The sequence below is a fragment of the Balaenoptera acutorostrata genome, chromosome 11, assembly GCF_949987535.1.
Source record: "Balaenoptera acutorostrata chromosome 11, mBalAcu1.1, whole genome shotgun sequence".
Taxonomy (NCBI): Eukaryota; Metazoa; Chordata; class Mammalia; order Artiodactyla; family Balaenopteridae; genus Balaenoptera; species Balaenoptera acutorostrata.
In genome coordinates this window covers 42,773,559-42,800,792 of record NC_080074.1, presented here as the reverse complement: position 1 = coordinate 42,800,792, position 27,234 = coordinate 42,773,559, and the positions used below count along the sequence as shown (strand labels likewise).

Below are 27,234 nucleotides of genomic sequence, written 5' to 3'. Positions count from 1 at the left end.
TTTCAGCTTTTCACCACTGAGTATGATGTTAGCTGTGGGTTTGTCATATATGGCCTTTTTTATGTTGAGGTATGTTCCCTTTATACCCACTTTGTTGAGAGTTTTTATCATAAATGGATGTTGAATTTTGTCAAAAGCTTTTTATGTATCTACTGAGATAATCATATGGTTTTTATTCTTCAGTTTGTTAATGTTGTATATCATGCTGATTGATTGGCTGTTTGGGTGGCCCCAGGTGGTGGTGGGGGCAGTGCTCAGAGCTGGTGCCACCCAGCTGGAGGGTGGGCCAGTTTCTGGGTACTAATAGGCTAGAGGGAGGATTCTAAAAGGATGCTTGCCCACCCTAGTGTTATTAGGGTAGAAGAAGTTCCCCAAAATGGCTGCCACCAGCTTCTGTATCAGCAGGGGTCTCTCATTTGCCTCCTGCCTCTCCAGAGGACTCTCCAAGATCAGCAAGTGGATCTGTTCCAGGCTTCTAACTGCTGTCTCTTTGTGCTGGGACTTGGAGCATCTGAGATTTTGCCAGTGTCCATTAAGAGCAGAGTCTCTGTTTCCTGTAGCCCTCCAGCTCTCCTGAACATGGGCCCTGCTGGTTTCCAAAGCCAGGAATTTTGTGAGCTTTACTTCCTGGTGCACGACCCCTTGGCTGAGGAGTCCCACACAGGGCTCAGACCCCTTCTTCCTTGTAGAGGAAAGGCCTCTACGATTGTGATATTCCTTCCATTTGTGGGTCACTGATCCTGGGGGTGTGAGCCCTGATTATACCATGTCTCCACCCCTCCTACCCATCTCATTGTGGTTCCGTCTTTATTTCTTTAGTTATGGAAAATCTTTTCTGCTAGTCTTCAGGTCATTTTCCTAGAGAGTTGCTCTGTAAATAGTTGTAAAGTACCTGTATGCTGAAACATTTTAAATGCCAGTGAAAGAAATCAAGGATGATCTAAATAAGTGGAGAGACATACTGTGTTCATGAATTGGAAGACTCAACTTAGTAAATATGTCCCCAAATTAATATACAGGTTTAATGTAATTAAATAATTCCAGCAAAAAATTTTTTATTTGTATAAACAAGGTTATTCCAAAATTTATATGGAAAGGCAGTAGACTTAGAATAGCTAAAACAATTTTGAAAAAGAAGAATCACTCTCTGCAGTTTTAAGACCTACTATATAGCTTCAGTAATCAAGACTGTGTAGTATTGCTGGAGGAATAAAGTGATCAGTGGAACAGAATAGAGAGCCCAGAAGTAGAACCACAGAGGTATGCCCACTGACATTTGGCAGATGTGTAAAAGCAATTCAATGGAGGAAAGACAGCCTTTTCACCAATTGATATTGGAGCATTTGGACATGCATAGGCAAAAAAATAAACTTCTACTCAAACCTCACACTGTATTAAAAATTTAACTCAAAATTGTTCAAGACTTAAGTGTAAAACGTGAAACTGTAAAAATCTAGGGCTAGGCAAAGAGATTTGACACAAAAAATATGATCCGTAAAGGTAAAAATTGATCATTTGGATTTGGATCAAAATTTTAAACTTTCGTTCTATGAAAGACCCTGTGATTAGAATGAAAAGGCATACTACAGGCTGGGAGAAAGTATTTACAAGCCACATTTCCAACAAAGGACTAGTTTCCAAAATATATTAAGAACTTTAAAAACTCAGCAGTGCAAAATCAATCCAATTAGAAAATAGGCTATACAAGAGATATTTTCACCAAAAAAGATATAAAAATGGCAGATAAGCACGTGAAAAGATCTTCAACATCATTTTATTCATTAGGGAAATGCAAATTGAAACCACAATGACTTACTATTATATACCTGTCAGAATAACTAAATAAAAAGTTGCAACAACACCAAATGCTGATGAGGATGCCGAGAGACTCATGTGTTGCTGAAGGATATGTAAAAAAGTACAGCACCCTGGAGAACAGTTTGGAATTTTCTTTTAAAAAGCTTAACATTGCAATACCGTACAACCCAGAAACTGTACTCTTAAGCATTTATCCCAGAGAAATGAAACCTTATGTTCACACAAAAATTTGTATGTGAATGTTTATAGCAACTTTATTCATAATAACCCAAAATGGAAACTACCCCAACGTCCTTCAGTGGGTGAATGATTAAACAAACTGACACATTCATACCGTGGAGTAGTCCTCAACAATAAAAAGGAATGAACTAATGATATGTACAATAACCCAATGAATATCTGGAGAATTCTATTATGAGTGAAAAGCCAATCCTATAAGGTTACATACTGTATAATTCCATTTATATAAAATTCCTGAAATGACAAAATTATGGAAATGTAGAACACATTAGTAGTTGGCAGAGGTTAATATGGCAGTGAGGGGTAGGGTATGAGGGAAGTTGCTATAAAAGGATGGAAATATTCCTTGTAGTGATGGAAATATTCTGTATCTTAATTGTGTCAGTGTCAATATCCTGGTTGTGATATTATACTACTCTTTTGCAAGATATTAGCCATTTGGGAACTTTGGGTAACGAGTACTTGGGATCTGTCCGCATTTTTCATTAAAACTGCGTGACCCACAGCTAACATCATACTCAATGGTGAAAAGCTGAAAGCATACCTTCTAAGATTGGGAACAAGACAAGGATGCCCACTCTTGCCACTTTAATTCAACATAGTTTTGGAATTCCTAGCCACAGCAATCAGAGAAGAAAAAGAAATAAAATGAACGCAAAGTGGAAAAGAAGAAGTAAAATTGTCACTGTTTTCAGATGACATTATGCTATACATAGAAAACCCTAAAGACGCTAGCAGAGAACTACTAGCACTCATCAGTGAATTCAATAAGATTCCTGGATACAAAATTAATATACAGAAATCTATTTCATTTCTATACACTATCAACAAAATATCAAAAAGAGAAATTAAGGGAACAATCCCATTTACCATCACATCAAAAAAGAATAAAATACCTAGGAGTAAACCTACCTAAGCAGGCAAAAGACCTGTACTCTAAAAACTACAAGATGCTAATGAAAGAAATTGAAGATGACACAAACAGATGGAAAGGTATACCATGTTCTTGGATTGGAAGAATCCATATTGTTAAAATGACCATACTATCCAAGGCAGTCTACAGTTTCAACACAATCTCTATCAAATTACCAATGACATTTTTCACAGAACTAGAACAAAAGATTTTAAAATTTGTATGGAAACACGAAAGACCCAGAATAGCCAAAACAATCTTAAGAAAGAAAAACGGAGCTGGAGGAATCATGCTCCCTGACTTCAGACTATACTGCACAGCTACAGTAATCAGAGATTCCAACCAAGCTGGGAACCTCAACAAGGGAAAAGAGAGAGCTTCTGAGACAAAGTTCGGGGTTAACCCATTGCTGTGGTGAGAGGCTTCAGTAAATAACAGCTGAAATACACTGGACAAACGTTCGTGATTCCCAGGAGTTAAGAAAAGAGATGCAAAAGCAGAGAAAATTTTGCGATTTCTTCATCTTTTCAGCACTGCAGTAATGTGTTCTAAGCATCTTCTGAAAACCTCTTTGTAAATACTTTTAAAAGTCCAGAAAAATGTTATTGTTGCTGCCTTAGATGTTCTAGTCTGCCTTCTGCCTTTCTCTGATGACTACACCATTACAATCAAAAGAAAATTCCAGTCAAGAAGCCTTAGAGGGCAGACAGCAAAAGCAAGAAGAACTACAATCCTGGAGCCCATGGAACAAAAACCACATTCACAGAAAGATAGACAAGATGAAAAGGCAGAGGGCTATGTACCAGATGAAGGAACAAGATAAAACCCCAGAAAAACAACTAAATGAAGTGGAGATAGGCAACCTTCCAGAAAAAGAATTCAGAATAATGATAGTGAAGAAATCCAGGACCTTGGAAAAAGAATGGAGGCAGAGATCAAGAAGATGCAAGAAATGTTTAACAAAGATCTAGAAGAATTAAAGAACAAACAAACAGATGAACAATACAATAACTGAAATGAAAACTACACTAGAAGGAATCAATAGCAGAATAACTGAGGCAGAAGAACAGATAAGTGACCTGGAAGACAGAATGGTGAAATTCACTGCTGCAGAAGACAATAAAGAACAAAGAATGAAAAGAAATGAAGACAGCCTAAGAGACCTCTGGGACAACATTAAACGTAACAAATTCGAATTATAGGGGTCCCAGAAGGAGAAGAGAGAGAGAACGGACCAAAGAAAATATTTGAAGAGATTATAGTCGAAAACTTCCCTGACATGGGAAAGGAAATAACCACCCAGGTCCAGGAGGCGCAGAGAGTCCCATACAGGATAAACCCAAGGAGAAACACGCTGAGACACATAGTAATCAAATTGGCAAAAATTAAAGACAAAGAAAAATTATCGATAGCAGCAAGGGAAAAATGGCAAATAACATACAAGGGAACTCCCATAAGATTAACAGCTGATTTTGCAGCAGAAACTCTACAAGCCAGAAGGAAGTGGCATGACATATTTAAAGTGATGAAAGGGAAGAACCTACAACCGAGATTACTCTACCTGGCAAGGATCTCATTCAGATTCGATGGAGAAATCAAAAGCTTTACAGACAAGCACAAGCTAAGAGAATTCAGCACCACCAAACCAGCTCTACAACAAATGCTAAAGGAACTTCTCTAAGTGGGAAACACAAGAGAAGAAAAGGACCTACAAAAACAAACCCAAAACAATTAAGAACATGGTCATAGGAACATACATATCGATAATTACCTTTAACGTGAATGGATTAAATGCTCCAACCAAAAGACACAGGCTTGCTGAATGGATACAAAAACAAGACCCATATATATGCTGTCTAAAAGAGACCCACTTCAGACCTAGGGACACATACAGACTGAAAGTGAGGGGATGGAAAAAGATATTCCATGCAAATGGAAATCAAAAGAAAGCTGGAGTAACAATACTCATATTAGGTAAAATAGACTTTAAAGAATGTTACAAGAGACAAGGAAGGACACGACATAATGATCAAGGGATCAATCCAAGAAGAAGATATAACAATTATAAATATATATGCATCCAACATAGGAGCACCTCAGTACTTAAGGCAACTGCTAACAGCTCTAAAAGAGGAAATCGACAGTAACACAATACTAGTGGGGAACTTTAACACCTCACACCAGTGGACGGATCATCCAAACAGAAAATTAATAAGGAAACACAAGCTTTAAATGACACAATAGACCAGATAGATTTAATTGATATTTATAGGACATTCCATCCAAAAACAGCAGATTACACTTTCTTCTCAAGTGCGCACGGAACATTCTCCAGGATAGATCACATCTTGGGTCACAAATCAAGCCTCAGTAAATTTAAGAAAATTGAAATCATATCAAGCATCTTTTCTGACCACAGTGCTATGAGATTAGAAGTCAATTACAGGGGAAAAAAACGTAAAAAACACAAACACATGGAGGCTAAACAATACATTACTAAATAACCAAGAGATCACTGAAGAAATCAAAGAGGAAATCAAAAAAATACCTAGAGACAAATGACAATGAAAACACGATGATCCAAAACCCATGGGATGCAGCAAAAGCAGTTCTAAGAGGAAAGTTTATAGCAATACAAGCCTACCTCAAGAAACAAGAAAAATCTCAAACAATCTAACCTTACACCTAAAGGAACTAGAGAAAGAACAACAAAGAAAACCCAAAGTTAGTAGAAGAAAAGAAATCATAAAGATCAGAGCAGAAATAAATGGAATAGAAACAAAGAAAACAATAGCAAAGATCAATAAAACTAAAAGCTGGTTCTTTGAGAAGATGAGCAAAATTGATAAACCATTAGCCAAACTCATCAAGCAAAAGAGGGAGAGGACTCAAATCAATAAAATTAGACATGAAAAAGGAGAAGTTACAACAGACACCACAGAAATACAAAGCATCCTAAGAGACTACTACAAGCAGCTCTATGCCAACAAAATGGACAACTTGGAAGAAATGGACAAATTCTTAGAAAGGTATAACCTTCCAAGACTGAACTAGGAAGAAATAGAAAATATGAACAGACCAATCACAAGTAATGAAATTGAAACTGTGATTAAAAATCTTCCAACAAACAAAAGCCCAGGACCAGATGGCTTCACAGGTGAATTCTGTGAAACATTTAGAGAAGAGCTAACACCCATCCTTCCCAAACTCTTCCAAAAAATTGCAGAGGAAGGAACATTCCCAAACTCATTCTACGAGGCCACCATCACCCTGATACCAAGCCCAGACAAAGATACTACAAAAAAAGAAAATTACAGACCAATATCACTGATGAATATGGATGCAAAAATCCTCAACAAAATACTAGCAAACAGAATCCAACAACACATTAAAAGGATCATACACCATGATCAAGTGGGGTTTATCCCAGGAATGCAAGGATTCTTCAGTATGCGCAAATCAATCAGTGTGACACACCATATTAACAAATTGAAAAATAAAAACCATATGATCATCTCAATAGATGCAGAGAAAGCTTTTGACAAAGTTCAACACCCATTTATGATAAAAACTCTCCAGAAAGTGGGCATACAGGGAACCTACCTCAACATAATAAAGGCCATATATGACAAACCCACAGCAAATACCTGTCTCAATGGTGAAAAACTGAAAGCATTTCCTCTAAGATCAGGAACAAGACAAGGATGTCCACTCTCACCACTATTATTCAACATAGTTTTGGAAGTCCTAGCCACGGCAATCAGAGAAGAAAAAGAAATAAAAGGAATCCAGATTGGAAAAGAAGAGGTAAAACTGTCAGTGTTTGCAGATGACATGATACTATACATAGAGAATCCTAAAAATGCCACCAGAAAACTACTAGAGCTAATCAATGAATCTGGTAAAGTTGCAGGATACAAAATTAATGCACAGAAATGTCTTGCATTCCTATTCACTAATGATGAAAAATGTGAAAGACAAATTATGGAAACACTCCCATTTACCACTGCAACAAAAGAATAAAATACCTAGGAATAAATCTACCTAGGGAGACAAAAGACCTGTATGCAGAAAACCATAAGACACTGATGAAACAATTTAAAGATGATACAAACAGATGGAGAGATATACCATGTTCTTGGATTGGAAGAATCAATGTTGTGAAAATGACTCTACTACCCAAAGCAATCTACAGATTCAATGCAATCCCTATCAAATTACCAATGGCATCTTTTACAGAACTAGAAGAAAAAGTCTTAAAATTTGTTTGGAGACACAAGAGACCCCGATTAGCCAAAGCAGTCTTGAGGGGAAAAAACGGAGCTGGAGGAATCAGACTCCCTGACTTCAGACTATATTACAAAGCTACCGTAATCAGGACAATATGGTACTGGCACAAAAACAGAGATATAGATCAATGGAACAAGATAGAAAGCCCAGAGATAAACCCACGCACCTATGGTCAACTAATCTATGACAAAGGAGACAAGGATATACAATGGAGAGAGGACAGTCTCTTCAATAAGTGGTGCTTGGAAAACTGGACAGCTACATGTAAAAGAATGAAATTAGAACACTCCCTAACACCATACACAAAAATAAACTCAAAATGTATTAGAGACCTAAATGTAAGACAGACTATAAAACTCTTAGAGGAAAACATAGGAAGAACACTCTTTGACATAAATCACAGCAAGATGTTTGTTGATCCACCTCTTAGAGTAATGGAAATAAAAACAAAAATAAACAAATGGGACCTACTGAAACTTGAAAGCTTTGGCAAAGCAAAGGAGACTACAAGCAAGACGAAAAGACATCCCTCAGAATGGGAGAAAATATTTGCAAACAAATCAACGGACAAAGGATTCATCTCCAAAATATATAAACAGCTCATGCAGCTCAATATTAAAAAAACAGCCCAGTCAGAAAAGGGCAGAAGACCTAAATAGACATTTCTCCAAAGAAGACATACACATGGCCAAGAAGCACATGAAAAGCTGCTCAACATCACTAATTATTAGAGAAATGCAAATCAAAACTACAGTGAGGTATCACCTCACCCCAGTTGGAATGGGTATCATCAGAAAATCTACAAACAACAAATGCTGGAGAGGGTGTGGAGAAAAGGGAACCCTCTTTCACTGTTGGTGGGAATGTAAATTGATAAACCACCATGGAGAACAGTATGGAAGTTCCTTTAAAAACTAAAAATAGAATTACCATATGACTCAGCAATCCCACTACTGAGCATATACCCAGAGAAAACCATAATTCAAAAAGACATGTGCACCCCAATGTTCATTGCAGCACTATTTACAACAGCCAGGTCATGGAAGCAACCTAAATGCCCATCGACAGACGAATGGATAAAGAAGAAGTGGTACATATATACAATGGAATATTACTCAGCCATAAAAAAGAACGAAATTGGGGCATTTGTAGAGACGTGGATGAATCTAGAGACTGTCTTACAGAGTGAAATAAGTCAGAAAGAGAAAAACAAATATCATATTAATGCATATATGTGGAAGCTAGAGAAATGGTACAGATGAACTGGTTTGCAGGGTAGAAATTGAGACACAGATGTAGAGAACAAAGGTATGGACACCAAGGGGGAAGGTGGCGGAGGGGGGTGATGGTGGTGCTGTGATGAATTGGGAGATTGGGATTGACATGTATACACTAATATGTAAAAATGGATAACTAATAACCTGCTGTATAAAAAAAAACAAAACAGCTACAGTAATCAAAACAGTATGGTATTGGCACAAAAGCAGAGTGTATAGATCAATGGAACAAGATAGAAAGCTCAGAAATAAACCCATGCACTTATGGTCAATTAATCTATGACAAAGGAGGCAAGAATATACAATGGAGAAAAGACAGTCTCTTCAGTAAGTGGTGCTGGGAAAACTGGATACCTACAGGTAAAAGAACAGACATTCTCTAACACCATATCCAAAAATAAACTGAAAATGGATTAAAGACCTAAATGTAAAACTGGATGCTATAGTATTCCTAGAGGAAAACATAAGCCGAACACTCTTTGACATAAATCATAGCAATATTTTTTTGGCTCTGTCTCCTAGAGTAGTGGAAATAAAAACAAAAATAAACAATTGAGACGAATTAAGCTTAAAAGCTTTTGCAAAGGAAACCATAAACAAAGCAAAAAGACAACTTGCAGAATTGGAGAAAATATTTGCAAACGATGCTACCGACAAGGGACTAATTTCCAAAATATACAAGCAACTCATATAGCTTAATATCAGAAAAACAAACAACCCAACCAAAAAATGGGCAGAAGACCTAAATAGACATTTCTCCAAAGAAGACATACAGATGGCTATCAGGCACGTGAAAAGATGCTCAACATAGCTAATTATTAGAGAAATGCAAATCAAAACTACAATGAGGTATCACCTCACACCAGAATGGCCATCAATAAAAAGTCTACAAATAATAAATGCTGGAGAGGGTATGGAGAAAAAGGAACCCTTCTACGCTGTTGGTAAGAATGTAAATTGGTGCAACTACTGTGGAGAACAGTATGGAGGTTCCTTAAAAAACTGAAAATAGAATTACCATATGATCCAAGAATCCCACTCCTGGACATATATCTGGATAAAACTCTAATCTGAAAAGATACATGCACCCCAGTTTTCATAGCAGCACTGTTTACAATAGCCAAGACATGGAAGCAACCTAAAGAAGATGTGGTATATATACACAATGGAATATTACCCATAAAAAAGAATGAAATAATGCCATTTGCTGCAACATGGATGGACCTAGATATCATATTAAGTGAAGTAAGTCAGAGACAAATATCATGTGATATCACTTATGTGTGGGCTCTTAAAAAATGATATAAATGAACTTATTTACAAAACAGAAATAGACTCACAGACATAGAAAACAAACTCATGGTTACCAGAAGGGATAACAGGGGGTGGGGGGAGATAAATTAGGAGTTTGGGATTAACATATACACACTACTATGTATAAAATAGGTAAACAACAAGGACCTACTATATAGCACAGGGAACTGTATTCAATGTCTTGTAATAACCTATAATGGAAAAGAATCTGTAAAAGAATATATATATATATTCTTTTATATGTATGACTGAGTCACTTTGCTGTACACCTGAAGCTAGCACAACATTGTAAATTAACTGTATATCAGTTTAAAAAATGGATTTAAAAAACTGCATGTGAATCTACAATTATTTCAAAATAAAAAGTTTAATTAAAAAATAGATTACTGAATTGTAGAATCTGGGTGGTGGATATACAGATATTCACTGTAAAATACTTCCAAATTTACTATATATTAGAAACGTTCTGTAATGAAATATAAGAGAAAATAGATTTTTCATGTCTACAAATGCAGCACATCACCATTACATCTTTACAATATTATAATGTGTATATTAAATGACAGCTTGAAATAAATCCAGAAATCACACACATCGGTATTTAACCAGGTGAAATGAGCCTATATTCACAGAAAAAATTATATGTGAATGCTTATGATGTCTTTATTTACAAGTCAGAAACTGGCAACAAGCTTAATCCCTGAGCTGGGGAATGAATAACCAGACTGTGACACATCCTGTAATGGAATACTACTCAGCATTAAAAAGGAACTTACTACTAATACACGTAACAATATGGATGAATGTCAAATGCATTCGCTAAGTGAAAGAAGCCAGATTTAAAAGACTGCATTCAGTATGACTCCTTTTATGTGACATTCCTGCAAAGGAAAAAGTAAAAGGACAGATATCAGACTAGTGGTTGCCAGGGCTTGGGCCTGGTGGCATAGGGTATTTCAGGGCTGGATGGGACTGTTCTGTGTCTTGATATTCGTGCTTGTTACACAACTGTGTATATTCATCAAAACTCAGAGAACTGTACACAAAAAAGGGTGAATTTCACTGTATGTAAATTGTGTCTTAATTTTTAATAATGAAAAAGTGTGGCCATTAATAATGAAAAAATGTGGCCATTGCTGGGGGAGAACAAGTGTCTTGACTAAAAACAAGCCAAGTTAAAGATAATTTTAGAAAATACTTTTTCAAATGACACATGTCCACCCTCTCTCCCACCAATACCCACCCTTAGTCATACACTCTCTCCTTCCAGTTGTAAACTTTCTCTAATGTCTTGATATGAAATTCACACATATAGAGATGAAGAAACAAACTGGAAGGATGTTATTTCACTACAGCATAAAATTAAACTCTCAAGTCAATATGTTTAATTATAAGTCTAAGTTAAAATTACACAATTAGTTCAGAAAATGAATTACAGGGCTTCCCTGGTGGCGCAGTGGTTGAGAATCTGCCTGCCAATGCAGGGGACACGGGTTCGAGCCCTGGTCTGGGAAGATCCCACATGCCGCGGAGCAACTGGGCCCGTGAGCCACAACTACTGAGCCTGCGCGTCTGGAGCCTGTGCTCCGCGACAGGAGAGGCTGCGACAGTGAGAGGCCCGCGCACCGCGATGAAGAGTGGCCCCCGCTTGCCACAACTAGAGAAAGCCCTCGCACAGAAACGAAGACCCAACACAGCCATAAATAAAATAAATAAGTAAAATAAAAATAAAAAAAAAAGAAAATGAATTACAGTGGCTGAATTGGGGAAGACATGGTCATTTATATGAAAAAGTATTTATTTCACTAGAAGCCAACGGTATGAAAGGTGTGCTAAAAAAAAACAAAAAGAGGCATAATATAATATAATCTTGGCCTTCAGAAAGGTAAATATTCAATGATGAGAGTAATATTTACACTCTGAACTTTGTTGGATCACACCTGGAATATCTTATATAGTTTTGTCACTTAAGGTAACTCGAGAGACTTAACAGCTGCTTGTACGTTTGTGAAGGGCTGTTATGTAGGAGCGGCAGTAGACTTTGTGTTGCTGTGAAGATAGCAGGGAAGCAGGCAGGTTTTATACTTATGAGTATTTCTAACAATTAGACCAGCGCAAAAGTGAAATGGTACGACCTCTGAAATATTAAGCACTCTGCTTTGATATGTGTTCAGAAGCGCATCATCTCCATTCTGTGGTCTCTGGGACGCTGTAGATTGTTTGATTTTCTTCTCTACCTTACTTTAAGGTTTTAATATACTGTTTATATGTATTATTCAAAATATCTTCTCCAGGCTAAGCATACTCAGGTTTCCTTATCTGATATAGCTGTTAGACCTTCAGTCATTCTGGTTGCCCTTGTCTCCTTAGTTATCAATGCTTTCGTTAAAATGGGGTGGTATTTTCATGAACTGTTTTCTAGCCTGTGCACGTGTTGGCAGGTGGTACTGCTGTCTTCTGTATCTGACTATCTAGACCCAGTCCTATAACTTCTAGTCTCATTTTCTACAATTTTAACCAAGAACTTTTAAATTGTTTATTTAATACCTCTTCCTAGAAAACAGAGACTAGCACCTTAAATAGTATCTGTACATAGTAGATATATTTGAATGAATGAATTTCACCCCTGTTCTATGTTTTCACAAAGGTAACAGTGATTCACATTGAGGTTACTTGAAACACGCAAAAGTTTCTCTCTTTTTTTTTTTTCTGTACAGGAATTTCGGCAGAAAGTAATGCTGGGAACTCCTTTCCTAGTTATTTGGCTGGTTGGGTTTATAGCAGACCTAAATATTGATTCTTGGCTCATTAAAGGGCTAATGTATGGTGGCGTTTGGGCTACAGTACAGTTTCTTTCAAAGTAAGTGTGTTGTTTTTAGCTATATTTTTAACTGGACATGTAAGAATATAGTTTGGACCTGGCTATATAAAATTAATGTTTTGTATATTTAGAACACTGCCTTTATATAACATGTTTGATCTTAATTTAATGTTAAAGAATTTTTGGCAGATTTATATCTGAAATCTTTAACATTTTTTAACATTGTTGTTAAAAATGACTCTAAAGGTACTTTCAGTGACAAAGTCTAACATATAATTTTTAAGGCTAAAATACAGCTTTAAGACATTTCAATAGAAGTAGACTCAAGTTTGTTGAACTCTAAATGTAATATATATTGCTTATTTCTGGGTAACTATAATGCTTGAGCTTACCTTTCCATAGGAATTATATTTTCTTTGATCATAGGCAGTGTGCAAGAAAGAGGTTTGATTTTAGCACAAGGTAAAGTCTAAGCATATGAAGTAGCGCTCAGTTTTTGTTTTTGTTTTTTAATTTTCTCTTTCTCCTTTTTTTTTTTTTTTTTTTTTTTTTATAGCTACTTTATTTATTTATTTATTTATTTATTTTTGGCTGTGTTGGGTCTTCAGTTCGTGCGAGGGCTTTCTCTGGTTACGGCAAGTGGGGGCCACTCTTCATCGCGGTGCGGGGACCGCTCTTAATCGCGGTGCGCGGGCCTTTCACTATCGCGGCCCCTCCCGTTGCGGGGCACAGGCTCCAGACGCGCAGGCTCAGTAGCTGTGGCTCACGGGCCCAGCTGCTCCGTGGCATGTGGGATCTTCCCAGACCAGGGCTCGAACCCGTGTCCCCTGCATTAGCAGGCAGATTCTCAACCACTGCGCCACCAGGGAAGCCCCTCTCTTTCTCCTTTTTTATTTAAACATTGTGATCATGCCCTTTTCTTCTTATCCCTAGATCCTATTCCCCTAAAGTGGCCCATCCAGCAAACTAGGCAGGCATTTATGATCCAGAACTTCCCACCTAATTTCCATTCCTTTAGTACCTTGTTTTCACCAGAATTTCAAAAGAGACTTCTGAAAATAATTCAGAGAGAGATGAGAATGACTGGTAATGCACTAATGTGGTAACTCTCAGGAAGAGGCTTAATTCTAGGTAATTAATCTCATTTTAGTGTTTCTAGGCGCTCCAAGGGGTAGTGTAGGTAGGAATTCACCAATACTCCCTACTTAGTGTACGTGGATGGTTGATCCTGCTTATGTTTAATAAAATTTATCAGTATTTATTTTTCCTGAATTCTGAATGCTGTAAATAATGACCTTTAATTCCTCCAAGTTAGCCAGTTCATTTTCTTTGAGAAGATGTGCTGAAAGCTTAGTGGGAATGTGTAGGTAAGGAGAAATAATGGTGAAACATAGAGAAAAACTTGGGGATTGCTTTGCACTCATTTGTTAAAATTATGTCTTTGGTGAGTAATATGCTGGATGATAGAGTTACTATATATACTAAAGTGAGTTATTGATTTAAGAGAATAGGAATACAGTGAAATTCTAAAGTTGAAAAGTACATAGAATATAATTTTAATTCTGATGAATTAAAAGTAGCTGCAGACTCTTGCTGAGTCATTCAGCTGTGCACTCATTTCTTATTGAGTACTATGAAAACAGTATTGATATTTAAGCATCCTGGATTTCTGGGTTTTGTTAAGAGTATACTATACAGAATATATGTAATTTTCATTTAAATAAATAAATATTCTTTTTTACAATGAAATATAGAGTTCAAATTCTATAAAACTTCTTGTGTTTTACAGATCCTTTTTTGATCATTCAATGCATAGTGCATTGCCCCTTGGAATATATTTGGCAACCAAATTCTGGATGTATGTGACGTGGTTCTTCTGGTTTTGGAATGATATCCTTTGGTTATAAAGGTCTTATCTAAAGGAATTTTTGTTTGTTATTTAAACAAATGTTTAATAATAATTTAACAGAGCTGAACTACTCACGACGTGCTACAGTAAAACAGTATTCCTAGAAAAATAAGTATGAACTAATGTATTGTTTTTAAATGTTTCATATTTAATAAATTGCTTTTCAAAGCTGCTTTTAATAACAACATCAGTAATAATAATAATAGTGACCATTTATTGATTTTTTAAAGGGCATTTTCTTAAATACTTTGTGCTCCATTTAGTATACATCCTATACAGTAGTACTGTCGTCTCCATTTTATAGATGAGAAAATTTAGGCTTAAATAGGTTAAGCTGTTATTCTTGCCCAAGGTCACACAGCTAGTCTCTAATAAAGCAGGGTAGAAACACATATTTGTCTTATTCTATAACACTTATTCTGAACCTTTCTACTGAACTGTGATTTCCATGTTTTAGTATCAAATTATTTTCTCTAAATATTTTCTTATTATCACAACGTACTATTTTACTGTGATAGGTAAGAGTTAATTTTCTCTTTTGCTTCATGAAAAGCATGTAATGCTGTATGTTCAAATGTTGCTAACTTCAGCATATTATTTCAATGTGCACTATACTTTTAAAAAGTAATATAATTTGAAGTTGTAAATGTATGTGTATGTGTGAGATTCAGATCTCACATCTCAAGAAGTCAGATTCACATGTCAAGAAATAAGGACAATGTCAATTTTTGATATTTTTAATAGAAAAAAATCAACCAGTAAGACAGTCTATTTTATTATAATAAAGGTACATGTTTCATAAATGTCTTAATCATTTTTCAAAACATTACTATAAAAAGTATATAAGATTTTAAATGGTATGCATTATTCAGTGACTTTTAACTGTTCTGAACAATATTAATTAATAGCTGGTTTCACTTCACAGTGTTACATGTTTTAATATTGCATTCTTTTTAAGTTGTCTTGTGTATTAGACAAAAACAAAATATGCTAATTTTCTTTGTGAAATGGAGCCTCAGAATTGTAACTACACTTCTGATTCTTATATTTTCACAACATTGTAGGATTACTTTTAGAAAGTATAGTACTTTTTAAATACTTTCTTAGCATAGTGTCTACTGAAATTTTTCCATGTGGCAGTTTTCACTAGCTCATTCTGGGCTTGTATTATACTTTGATATAAAAATTGTTCTTCAGGGATTTATTAAGCATTAGAACTGTCTTATTGGAACATTTAATGAGTAAAACATATCTGCTCATTTTCAGTACCTCATCTATTTTAAATTTATAAAAAGCACTGACCTCTGAAGTGACTTTAGTATTCCAGACATATTTTCTAACTTTGCTTCCTAAATTGGACAGTAAATTTTATGTTCAAGAAAAAAACTCAGATTCATATCTCAAAATAATTTTAGACTGTTGCTGTACTCTTATTAATCTGTTTGGATGTAAGTAGAGAAAAACAGGATAATTAGTAAAGTAGCAAATAATGAAAACTTTATGCCAGAGAGTTTTATATAGTCTGTGTATAAAGACTTGTGCCTAGGAACATCAGATGGCACTTAAGCACTATACTTGGAGACCATTTTAAACAGCAAAATCACCAAAAACACACAAATGCTAAACAAGAAGGCAGAGTATTGCCTCGTGTAACTCAGCAGGGAATGTGTGCATGGGGCAAGTCATATTTCTTGCTGCTTTGCACATACAAATGACTGCAAAAGCACTGTCAATATTGATTTTGGAGTTACAAATAAATTCTAGCTAGTAGGCATGAGGATCAACTGTGTAAGAGTTATTTTAGTTCTCATAATATGTTACCCAACTTAAGTGTTTTTGTGGTGGTAATGAGTATTATATTGATGTAAACCATTTGTTGTAATAAATTCTTGTTCTTTTTTACTATTCATTAGATAAGTATTACCCCATATACACGTTATATTTGTTTAGTGATTTTCTGGTTTATAGTTCTTTCAGATATGTTGTTTTACTTGGTTCTCAGAACAATTCTTTGAGATTAAAAAAATAAACCACACAAATCGTAATGCTATTTTCTAACTGATGGAAAAATTGAGGTTCAGAGAAGTTGTATGTCTTGCTCAGAGTTACATAGCTAGGTAATTATCGAGAGTCTGATATAGAACCCAGCTCTTTGACCTGATACAGTATGTCTTCAAATGCCCTATATTCTACTCTGAACATAAGTTCCTAAACCTTCTTAGAAAGCAATTTAGCAACCTGTAGAAAGGGCCTTTGATCTCTTAATTATTCATAAGTAAATAATGAGATAAGATCAAAGATTTATTTACAAGGATGTTTATCATAGTACCATTTACAATATAATAGGGAAAAAATGGAAATAACCTAAATGTCCAACCTGAATAGGAGGAAAGATTTTTCAGTTATGTGACATATGGTACAGTATAAAATAGCCATTAAAATGCTTTTCTAAGACTTAGTGATATGGGCTCATACTTAGAATATAACAAATGAAAAAATACTAAATTGTATTTACAGAGAGATTCTAATTTTAAAACGTGTGAATGATAAGAGCCAGAAGTGAGTACATGTAATTTTAGCTGTGGTTATTTCTGGGTGTGAGATATGTGAGTGATTTTCTTGTGCTTTTATTTATTTGAAAATTTTGTTCATTGACCATACTTCTTTTATAATAATCAAACAACTCTAAAATTCACTGTCGTAAACAGTAGAGTCTACTGTTTATTGTGTTGGCAACACTTTTGAAATAACTTATTAGGAATTTTATATCTAAAAATAATTATTTTTCAGTCAGGTCTTAAGCTTCTTAAACCAAAGGTGGATGTGAGGAACTTCTGGAACCTGGATCATTACATATGTAAAAATGAAAACAGTGCAGAATTATCATTTTTGCCATTCTTTCCTATGCATTTTCCTCTTGAGCATTTTTTCCTGTAGTTTACTCTTAGGGCTTCTTCAGTTTTACATGTATCTCTGCTAGTTTTCTTCTTATATTTTCTAAGCTTTTTAATCCCTATCTTTAGGTATCCAGTCATCACCTATGAATTCCAACAATACTGCTATAAATATTCTTGTATATCTTTTTTTGTGCACATGTGCAGGTTTCTGTGAAGTCATTAAAGATACTCTTACAAAAGTTCTTAGTTCACATGTGTTTGACTACTGTGTATAACGAATGATGTAACGGGAGAGGTCAGTGTCTTCCTTTTTGCTCATTAGAGAATTCATTGCCCCAACACACTCTTTCCTCACTCAGTTGCAGTATCAACCTTGATATTTATCAAGTTTCCTGTAGTCTATTCGGTTTATTGATCTGTGTGCCTTACCAGTACTGTATTATCATATTACTGTAGCTTTATTCTTAACTCATGATATCTGGTAGGCCAAGTTTCCCAACTTTTTTGTTTCTCAGGAGTATCTTACCTCTTTTTAGCCCTTCGCACTTCTACTTAAATTTTTAAAAATCAGCTCCTTAAGTTCCATGGGAAGCCTAATGCAATTTTGATTGAAATTTTGTTTAAGCTATAGAATAATTTAGAGAAAAATGACTTCTTTCTGATATTTATTTATTTTATTTTATTTTTTTAAAAAATTATTTATTTATTTATTTTTGGCTGTGATGGGTCTTCGTTTCTGTGCGACGGCTTTCTCTAGTTGCGGCAAGTGGGGGCCACTCTTCATCGCGGTGCGCGGGCCTCTCACTATCACGGCCTCTCTTGTTGCGGAGCACAGGCTCCAGACGCGCAGGCTCAGCAATTGTGGCTCACGGGCCTAGTTGCTCCGCGGCATGTGGGATCTTCCCAGACCAGGGCTCGAACCCGTGTCCCCTGCATTGGCAGGCAGACTCTCAACCACTGCGCCACCAGGGAAGCCCCCTTTCTGATATTTAGATCTTTGCTATTTCAGAATATCCTAGAGTGTGTGGCTTAAACAACAAAAATTAATTTTCTCACAGTTCTGGATCAGGATGCCCACATGGTTGTGTTCAGGTGAGGGCTCTCTTCCCGGCTTACAGACAGTCACCTTCTCCCTGTGTCCTCACATGGCAGGAAGAGAGTGAGAGAGCTCTCTCCTTTCCTCTTCTTATACAGCCACAGTCCTGTTGGGTTAGGGCCCCACCCTTATGACCTCATTTAACCTAATTATTTCCTAAAGAGCCTATCTCCAGGTACAGTCACATTATAAGTTAGGGCTTCAACATACGAATTTGGAAGAGGGGAGACATGATTCAGTCCATAACAGAAGTCCAGAGTGGGATTGATAAGAATTCTGACTTTGTCTTTTCATCCACATTTCCCATACTACTAATACAGATGGAGGTGGGATTAAGAAGTACCCCAGGCGGCCTGTCTCACCAGAATCACCTTCTTTCCTTGACCTCCAGTTTGAACTTCATGGTATAGTGTGGTTGTCCTCTTTCCAAAGTTGTTGCTGGCATTTTGCGGGTCACTTGGTTGGTTTGATTTACTGTTTTTGGTTCATTTTGGGGGTATTATGGTAAGTTAGAGCTGCAGTTCACAGCAGGCATCAAAATAACATCCAAGTAGATTAAAGAGTTAAATGGAAAAAGAAGATTCCATAAACATTTAAATGAAAACATTGATGACAAATATTTGTTTTATTTCTAATTGGAGGAGTGTTTAAGCATAAAAACATAAATACAAATTAAGAATAAAATAATGCGTCTCTTGCTTCTAAATTCACAACTTTTTTCCTTTACTCAATGCTAATGCAAACATAGTGATCAACAAATATGTATTGCTAGTGGGGTTATAAATTGGTGTATCTTTCTGGAAATAATCTGATGGTAGAAAAATATATATCAAGCTATAAAAATGTTCATACCCAAAGATATTGTTCCCATAATATTTAATGACCCAGGATATACTGCAGAGCACTTTGGCGAGGCAGAATAGCATAGGTAGTAAGAGCCTAGCTTGTAATACCAGCTCCACCTCTAATCCATTCTTTAATCTTAGACTGCTTAATTAACCTCTGCCTCAGTTTTGTCATGGGGATAGCAGCAGGCTTTATCATAGGGTTTTTGTGCAGCCTAAATGGCTTGTAGTCAGTGATAAATAAGTGTTATTTTATTAATGTTAATAAACACACAACGATCTCAATTATGATTAAAAGTGCAGAATACCAAAAATAAAAGGAGTTATCTCTGGGTTGTGGAGTTATTGTTTTTGTCTTTATGCTTTTTAGTGTTTTCTAACTTTCATTAGGAAAAAAGGTTTACAAAAAACAGCCATACCAAAAAATTATTTCTGTTAAATGCTTTAAATTAACTGCACTGATCTATTGCTAAAGCTAAGTTTAAACTACCATTTGAAGATATCTAATCTCTTTACCTTTAAAAAAACAAAGAAATTCTTTAAGGTCATCTGATATTTAATTCCTGAATATCCCTTTCAAATCTGTAGTCATTTACTGAGCTGCTAGTTAGCTCCCTGCAAATTTAATCCAGGCTGTAAGAACCTGACCTATATATTTATATGTTAGCACTTTTTGAAACTGTTGTAATAAGATACTACCCTGAAAAATGCCATGGTTCAGCATTCGTTGCACATACATTTATCCAGCTTTATTCTTAAGCGAATTTTGCCTGTTGGAAGAACGGAAAATTTGACTTTCTGTTTATTCTCTGGTGGTTGTACCCATGGATTTTGGGGAATAAGGATGGTGAAAGTTGGGAGTAAATAGGGAACTGGAGAAAGAGAAATCACTTTTATATATGGCAGGTGATATTAACTACTCTTTCTTCTCCCTTTTTTTCCTCTTGTATTTTAAGTGGTTGTTTAGTGTTTTCATATTTACCAAACAAATATAGGATTGTTTCATTCATGAAGCTGTTCTTTCTTACCTGTGCTTCATAAGAAATGTAAAGAGTGTGTATACATGATAATGTCCAAAAGTCTTACAGAATGTTTGTATGATACTTGTACTACATAAAATCTTTTTTTTTTTGGGCTGCACCCTGTGGCTTATGGGATCTTAGTTTCCTGACCAGGGATCGAACCCAGGCCCTCGGTAGTGAGAGTGAGGAGTCCTAACCGCTGGACCACCAGGGAATTCCCAGCATAACATTTTATTAAATCTTTTGGTTTTTTTTTTTTACATGTACATGGGGGCCTTCATAAATAATGAAGACCTGAAGTAGTGACTAGAGTAGGAATCTTTATGCCTTTTAGCAAAGAAACGATACATTTGTGAAGAAATGACAAGACAAAGGGTTTGAGCTAGGGGCAGTCAGTTATGGGGATGTGACTAGGAACTGTGTGGGGAGACTAGTGGAAGAGAAGGGTTAGTGCAGTCAGTGTGTGAACACAGGTCCCTGTCTGTCAGTGTCCTTCCCAGACTTTGGTGATGAGGCCTTTCCTTTCTTCTGTGGTACAGGGAAGGCACCATTCTCGTGGGAAATTTTGTGGACAGCTTTTGTCCCTACGTAAAATCTTGAAAATGGTACGTTTTGTGTCCCAAAAATGTGTTGCTCTAGCAACATTGCTTTATTTCTCCCAGTGTTATTGAAATAAGTCTTTGATTCTTCACTTATAAGTGCCTAGTACATTTCTTATATTTTCATTAGGTAGAAAAATATAAACATAGAAACTATTTCTGTTTTAAGCAAGTTTATAAGTACCTTTTCTAAAATGAAGGTCACCTTGAATGTGGGCAAAAATGGCAATGGAGAGAATGTAAAAACAATCTTTTAAATAGATGTGTATGATATCTAAGTGTTTGGTAGATTTTAATGCATATAGATAAAATATTGATAATATGCTAATTACTTTGAACATGAGAAATCCCTTCATTTTTGTCAAAAGCAATAATGATCATTTAAAAATAATGTATTCACTGACTTAAAAAGTGTCAGATAACCCTACATGATTTAAAGTTTATAAGCAATTCACATTTTTATTGTTTATACTTACTTATGAGCAGAATGGGAAATGTATTTATTTTGATGTAATAGATAGACTAGCATGTATAGATGTAATCTATTTTGATGCAATAAACAAACCATCTTGTATTTTTTTGTAGGTTTTTTTGTGTGTGTGTGATAAAATTTTACAGATTATAGATTTACCTATAATAATAACTAGTTTTCATTGCTTCTTTAGATTCCTTAACTTTAGGTACATCTCAACTTTTTATTTATCCATCTTCCATTCCTTGTCAATAGTATTGCACTTTTCTACAATTTTGGAAAATCTTGGAAATCAGATCCAGGGATTATTAAAGCTACAGAGGAACAAAAGAAAAAGGTAGCAAGATGCAATCTAACTAGTCACATGTGTTTTATTGCCAGATTGTCAGTATTTTTAGCAGATTATAATAGAGTACAAAAAAGGAAACTAGAGATTTCAAACCAACCTGAGATTTTGTGTAGTTGGTGCTCACCTTTGGTGTTCTTGTGATGTCCGTCCTTACACTTCCATGACATTTTAAAATTTCATGTTTCTCTCCTTTATAAGGATTATGATTGTTTTGAGGGACAAATACAGTAGTTTACACATCTCTGTAAACTTTCAGCAAATAAATATGCATTCAGTAAATGTTTGTTAAATGACTGTAAACTAGAAGGCCACTAAACTGGTTGATAGTGTAGATATATTGTTCTAATAACTGTAATGTTTGTATATATGATCCAGGGCACCCCTCATCTATAGCTGAGGTATGTAGGAAACTGCATTTATAATCCAAAGATGTCACGGTAAGTAGAGAATTGGATTAGAGGCAATTAGATCATTTTTAAGAGCTGTTTAATCCAGTCTCTGAAAACAGAACAAATCCTGATGAATTATTTCCTATCCACAATGGATTAAAATACTAGTAGGTTCTTACGGTCTCATCTTCCCCTTTCTAGGCTACATAAAGAGTGCTACCCTTATGTTCCAGTATTCTTTAGACATTACTGGTTATTGATTTGCCAGGTTTTCTTAGTCATAATCCAGTTCTGAAGATTCAGTTCTTTACTGGACTTAGGTTTACATTCATCCCTTAATCATCAAAACTTTATACAGACTAGTTCTTAGGATAGGTCATTTAGTTTTATTCTCAGAGAAATATTCCCATAACTAAATTTAGGGTTGCTTTTTCATATATCCAAGAAATAAAATTCTAATATTCATATTATAATGACATAGCAGAAGTAAGCAAAGAGATTTTATTATCTTCAGCTGAAAACATTGGTTAATTAAAAATGAGCACTGCATTTGCTGATACTCATATATTTATTTTTATTGAAGTATAGTTGATTTTCAGTGTCGTGTTAGTTTCAGGTATACAGCACAGTGATTCAGTTATACATATATCTATTTTTTCTTTTTCATATTCTTTTCCCTTATAGGTTATTACAAAATATTGAGTATAGTTCCCTGTGCTATGCAGTAGATCCTTGTTGGTTATCTATTTTATATATAGTAGTGTGTATTGATACTCATATTGATGGCACAATAGTTGGTATTGTTCTGTTTTGAATAATTTTTTTTTTTTAATTCACAGACAATAGTTGAACTTGCAGAGACAGGAAGTCTGGACCTCAGTATATTCTGCAGTACCTGTTTGGTAATATTTTTTTCTTTATTCTTCCCTCTCTCCTCTTCCCCTACCAGTGGCATAGTGTAGAGAGTTTGGGAAACCAGGACAGTTTCTTTCACTGAGCACATTTCTTGACCCACCCCCGCAAAATGCCTTTTAGATCATGGTACGAGAGGAGAGATGGTGAAAAGATGTCTCCTTTCCAGTGTGCTTATTCCCCCAATGGTAGACTTTAACTGCACTTCTGATTCAGTGGTGCCATTCATTTGTATTCATTCTTATTCTCTTTTTCTCTCTTAAAATGTAATTCAACAAATAAAAAGCTAAGTAATAAAAGTATATGAAATCAAAAGTTTACTGTGATTCCCTAATACACTGTTATCCTAATTACATTTTAAGAAAATTTATTCTTATATTTAAAGGTCACAGTGGGAAATTATTAGATAACTTTTAAGACAACATGGCCTCTAAACTGGTTCAATTAGAGCAGTTATCCATCTGTATTAGAGTGTTTATTCAACTTAGAGCACTATTTTATCATTGATATTAAATGTTGTCATATTCAACCATGTCATAGATAAAGCTATATATGAAATTAAATGGCATTTACTTATGGAATCAGATATAGTGATATTGACATTGTTTTATTCCTATAGACATCTAATTTCTATAGAATAATACTATTTTGTGTTTTAATGGTTTTCTGCTTAATTTTTATAATTAGTTCTTGTGGAAAATATATGGACTGCCGCAGTGGTTAAACCATATTTCTCTACATGGAAATGGAAATATCCCCAAATCATGCTTGAAACTAAATGCTCTTTTATACCTTTAAGTTATACACTACAACTGAACTAATATCTTAACAGTTGAATAATAATAAAAATAATTGACTTAGTTTAGGATTCTGGAATGAGTTTTTGAAACTAAGCTCTACTTCTACCAGATTCTTTTAAGTTGTTTCACTTAACCAAACAGTTGTTTGGTTGTTTGTTTCTTTGACCTAACAGTTATGATTTTGGATGTTCAAAATATATACTGCTTTACTCTTGGTAACAACTTTAGACTGATTCTTTTGTATTTTCAAGCATGCTTTAAAAAGGCTTTTGTTTCTGTGCTTTACAATGGGTAATTTACAGAATTGTATTCTTAACATTTAGAACATTTTTATACTCTACTATTCTGTGAAAATATTATTCTGTTCTGCAAAGTCAGGTATACATTGCTGATATCCTTGCCATATAGCAAACAGGTTCTTTTTTTTTTTTAACACTTTATAGGCTATGCATTTAATCAATTATACCAAATTGTCATTCAAACATTGTATATGTGCTTTTAGCAGTACACTCAAAACAAGCAGTGATACATGTCATGAATAGTTAGACAACTTCACTAGAGAATTTTCTTTCCATCCTGAACATTGGGGTTAAAAGTATGGTCAGAAGTAAAACAATAACTTTCCATTTTGATAGGAAGACAAATAATTGATAAACAGTTCAATTAAATTAGTTGGATGGTTCTTCAGGGCTGATACAGATTCTTGGGTCAGCTGCCTACCACTGTGGTTGTCTTCTTATCCTGGTGTGGTTGTCATTTGGGGTCAGCAGTCTTTTCTATAGACAGTTCAATGCAGAGGCCCTTCTTAATTGGGAAATATGAATTTAAGAGTTGATTGCCTTCAGTTTCCTTGTGCATGAGGTACTTGAGAATACCTGATAAGAAGCCTTTCATCTAGGTTGGAGACAGTCCTTTAAATGATGCTTTTTCCAGTATGCATAACCCCTTGGTTATAGATCATGGGGCACCTGATCTTCATCCAAAGATAGATTACAGTGATCAGCTTCAAAAACAAGCTTAGGATATCTTCTTAATAACTCAGTTAAACTTTACAATAACATAACATAGTAACAAAGAGCTATTTGGGAAGAGAGTTTTAGATGATAAATACTGACCTCAATTAACAAAACTAGAATTTAACGTCTATTGAAACATAACCTTTTCTCTCTAAAAGTACCCTCATTTTTATCAAATATAGCCAAATTATGATTGTAGAAAGAATATCCCAAGTGGAAAACACATTTTCTAACCATTTCTTTTTTTTTAAATTAATTAATTAATTAATTAATTTATTTATTTATTTATAGCTGTGTTGGGTCTTCGTTTCTGTGCTAAGGCTTTCTCTAGTTGCGGCAAGCGGGGACCACTCTTCATCGCAGTGCGCGGGCCTCTCACTATCGCGGCCTCTCTTGTTGCGGAGCACAGGCTCCAGACGCACAGGCTCAGTAGTTGTGGCTCACGGGCCTAGTTGCTCCGCGGCATGTGGGATCTTCCCAGACCAGGGCTCGAACCCGTGTCCCCTGCATTAGCAGGCAGATTCTCAACCACTGCGCCACCAGGGAAGCCCACCATTTCTTTTTTCATTGTGAGAGCATCAGTCTTGCAGTCAGCAAACAGGTTCTTTATATAGAGTTGCTCAATACAGTTTCATTGTTAAGTAAATATCTGATGGTAAGAACAAGACTTTCTCTCATCATAGCATAAACATTTTATTATATATTATGTTATCGTAAGCTGCGTAATTCTGGATAGATAATTTGTTATTGTAAAATCAAGAGCTTGTCCTATTATAAAATGATTCAAATTGACAGAGGTATTTGTCATTATATGGGTATCCTTTACTTTGAAAAATACACAAGACACATGTAGATCAGAATTTTCTAAAAATGAATTGCTCTGTAAGTGAACTAAGGCAACTGTTGTGTTCAGGAGCCTTGTGTCAGTTTTTGTGCGGAATTCATTGACAGCTGTTGCCCAAAGGGGAGACTTAGCTGAGAGTTGGAAGTAAGGGTAAAATTTGTTTGATATATCCTACTTCTTTCTGCTAATAGATTTAGTCTCATATCTGTGGTGAAGAATAACTTAACCTTTTCTTGGGTCCACAGATTTTTTTAATACATGTAAGAACTGCATAGTGCACCTATGCCTTTTTCTTAGTACCTCAGAATAGTGTGTAATTTATGCAAACTGTTGGGGAAATGTTAGTGCTTTTATTGAAACACCAATAAAGGATATTATAAAATTTGTTTCCAGCAAGGGTTAATAACTCTCGCTCTTGTCATGTGTCCAGCATTGGGACGAGCAGCTCTTTGAAGGTCACTAGTGAGTTCTTGTATTCACTTGGTTGCCTTAGAGTACTGTAGAGAAAAACATTTCACAACACTTAAAACATCATAAACATGAGTTTTTTATTGCCTGTGAAGACCTGAAGAATGTATTTTATGTTTTTTGAAACAAACAGGGACTGCCTAAACTTCTTAAGCATGTTGTACTTTCTTAGATAAGGTCGTGCGGTTCAGCAGAGGAAGTGCTGTACCTTAATCTGAGATCTCAGATTTCTTTCACTGAAAGAAAGACGTGTACACGTACTGGGATTTTTTGCTAGATTTGTAAACTTTGGGAAGACATTTTATTAGTGATGGGAATTTTAAAAGCTCTTTTTTATTCACTTCTAAATTGACCTTCCTTTTACTAAGGAACCAATTTCATTTTATTAAGCAACAACCAGTATTATGACCATTAATTGCAATACATTTTCATTAAGAAGCCTCAAGAGTGATATTTGAGGAATTTGAGGGCTGTGAATTAAATAGAGTACCATTCATTGCAACAGCAAATTGGTCTTTGATTCTTAATTATTTTTGTGAATTGATGGTTCTGCCCCATCTTAGGAATTTATATTTTAGAGTAGACTTATCCTCTTCATCTTTGTTGTTGCAGTTGAAATTTTATTAAACAAAAGTGATTTTTGTTTGGTTCTATTCCTTTGGAAACCTTGGTATAATCCTTTTCAAAAAATACTGGGTTTTTTTCATATTGTATTTTGAGAAAATAAAATGTTCGGCTTTCCTCTCTTAGGTATAGTGCCTTTCATAATCTTTTAACATGCCTGTTAACAGATACGGAAACCAGTGAGGTCCAAACATTGTGGTGTGTGCAACCGCTGTATAGCAAAATTCGACCATCATTGCCCATGGGTGGGCAACTGTGTAGGTAAGTTTTATTAGTAATTTCTAAATATATTGTTCATTTAAATTACTCTAGGTAACTA

General features: G+C 35.3%; 1 protein-coding gene across 3 annotated transcripts in view; it reads left to right on the top strand.

Moving 5' to 3' along the window:
- Positions 1–27,234, top strand: part of ZDHHC17 (zinc finger DHHC-type palmitoyltransferase 17) — a 126,060-nt gene that overhangs the window by 64,416 nt on the left and 34,410 nt on the right. For all 3 annotated transcript variants that reach the window (XM_057556328.1, XM_057556326.1, XM_057556327.1), the window contains exons 9-13: positions 12,570–12,712; positions 14,463–14,565; positions 21,728–21,850; positions 23,091–23,153; positions 27,083–27,176. In XM_057556328.1, coding sequence (XP_057412311.1) covers positions 12,570–12,712; positions 14,463–14,565; positions 21,728–21,850; positions 23,091–23,153; positions 27,083–27,176 — 526 coding nt within the window. The remainder of the gene's footprint in view (positions 1–12,569; positions 12,713–14,462; positions 14,566–21,727; positions 21,851–23,090; positions 23,154–27,082; positions 27,177–27,234) is intronic.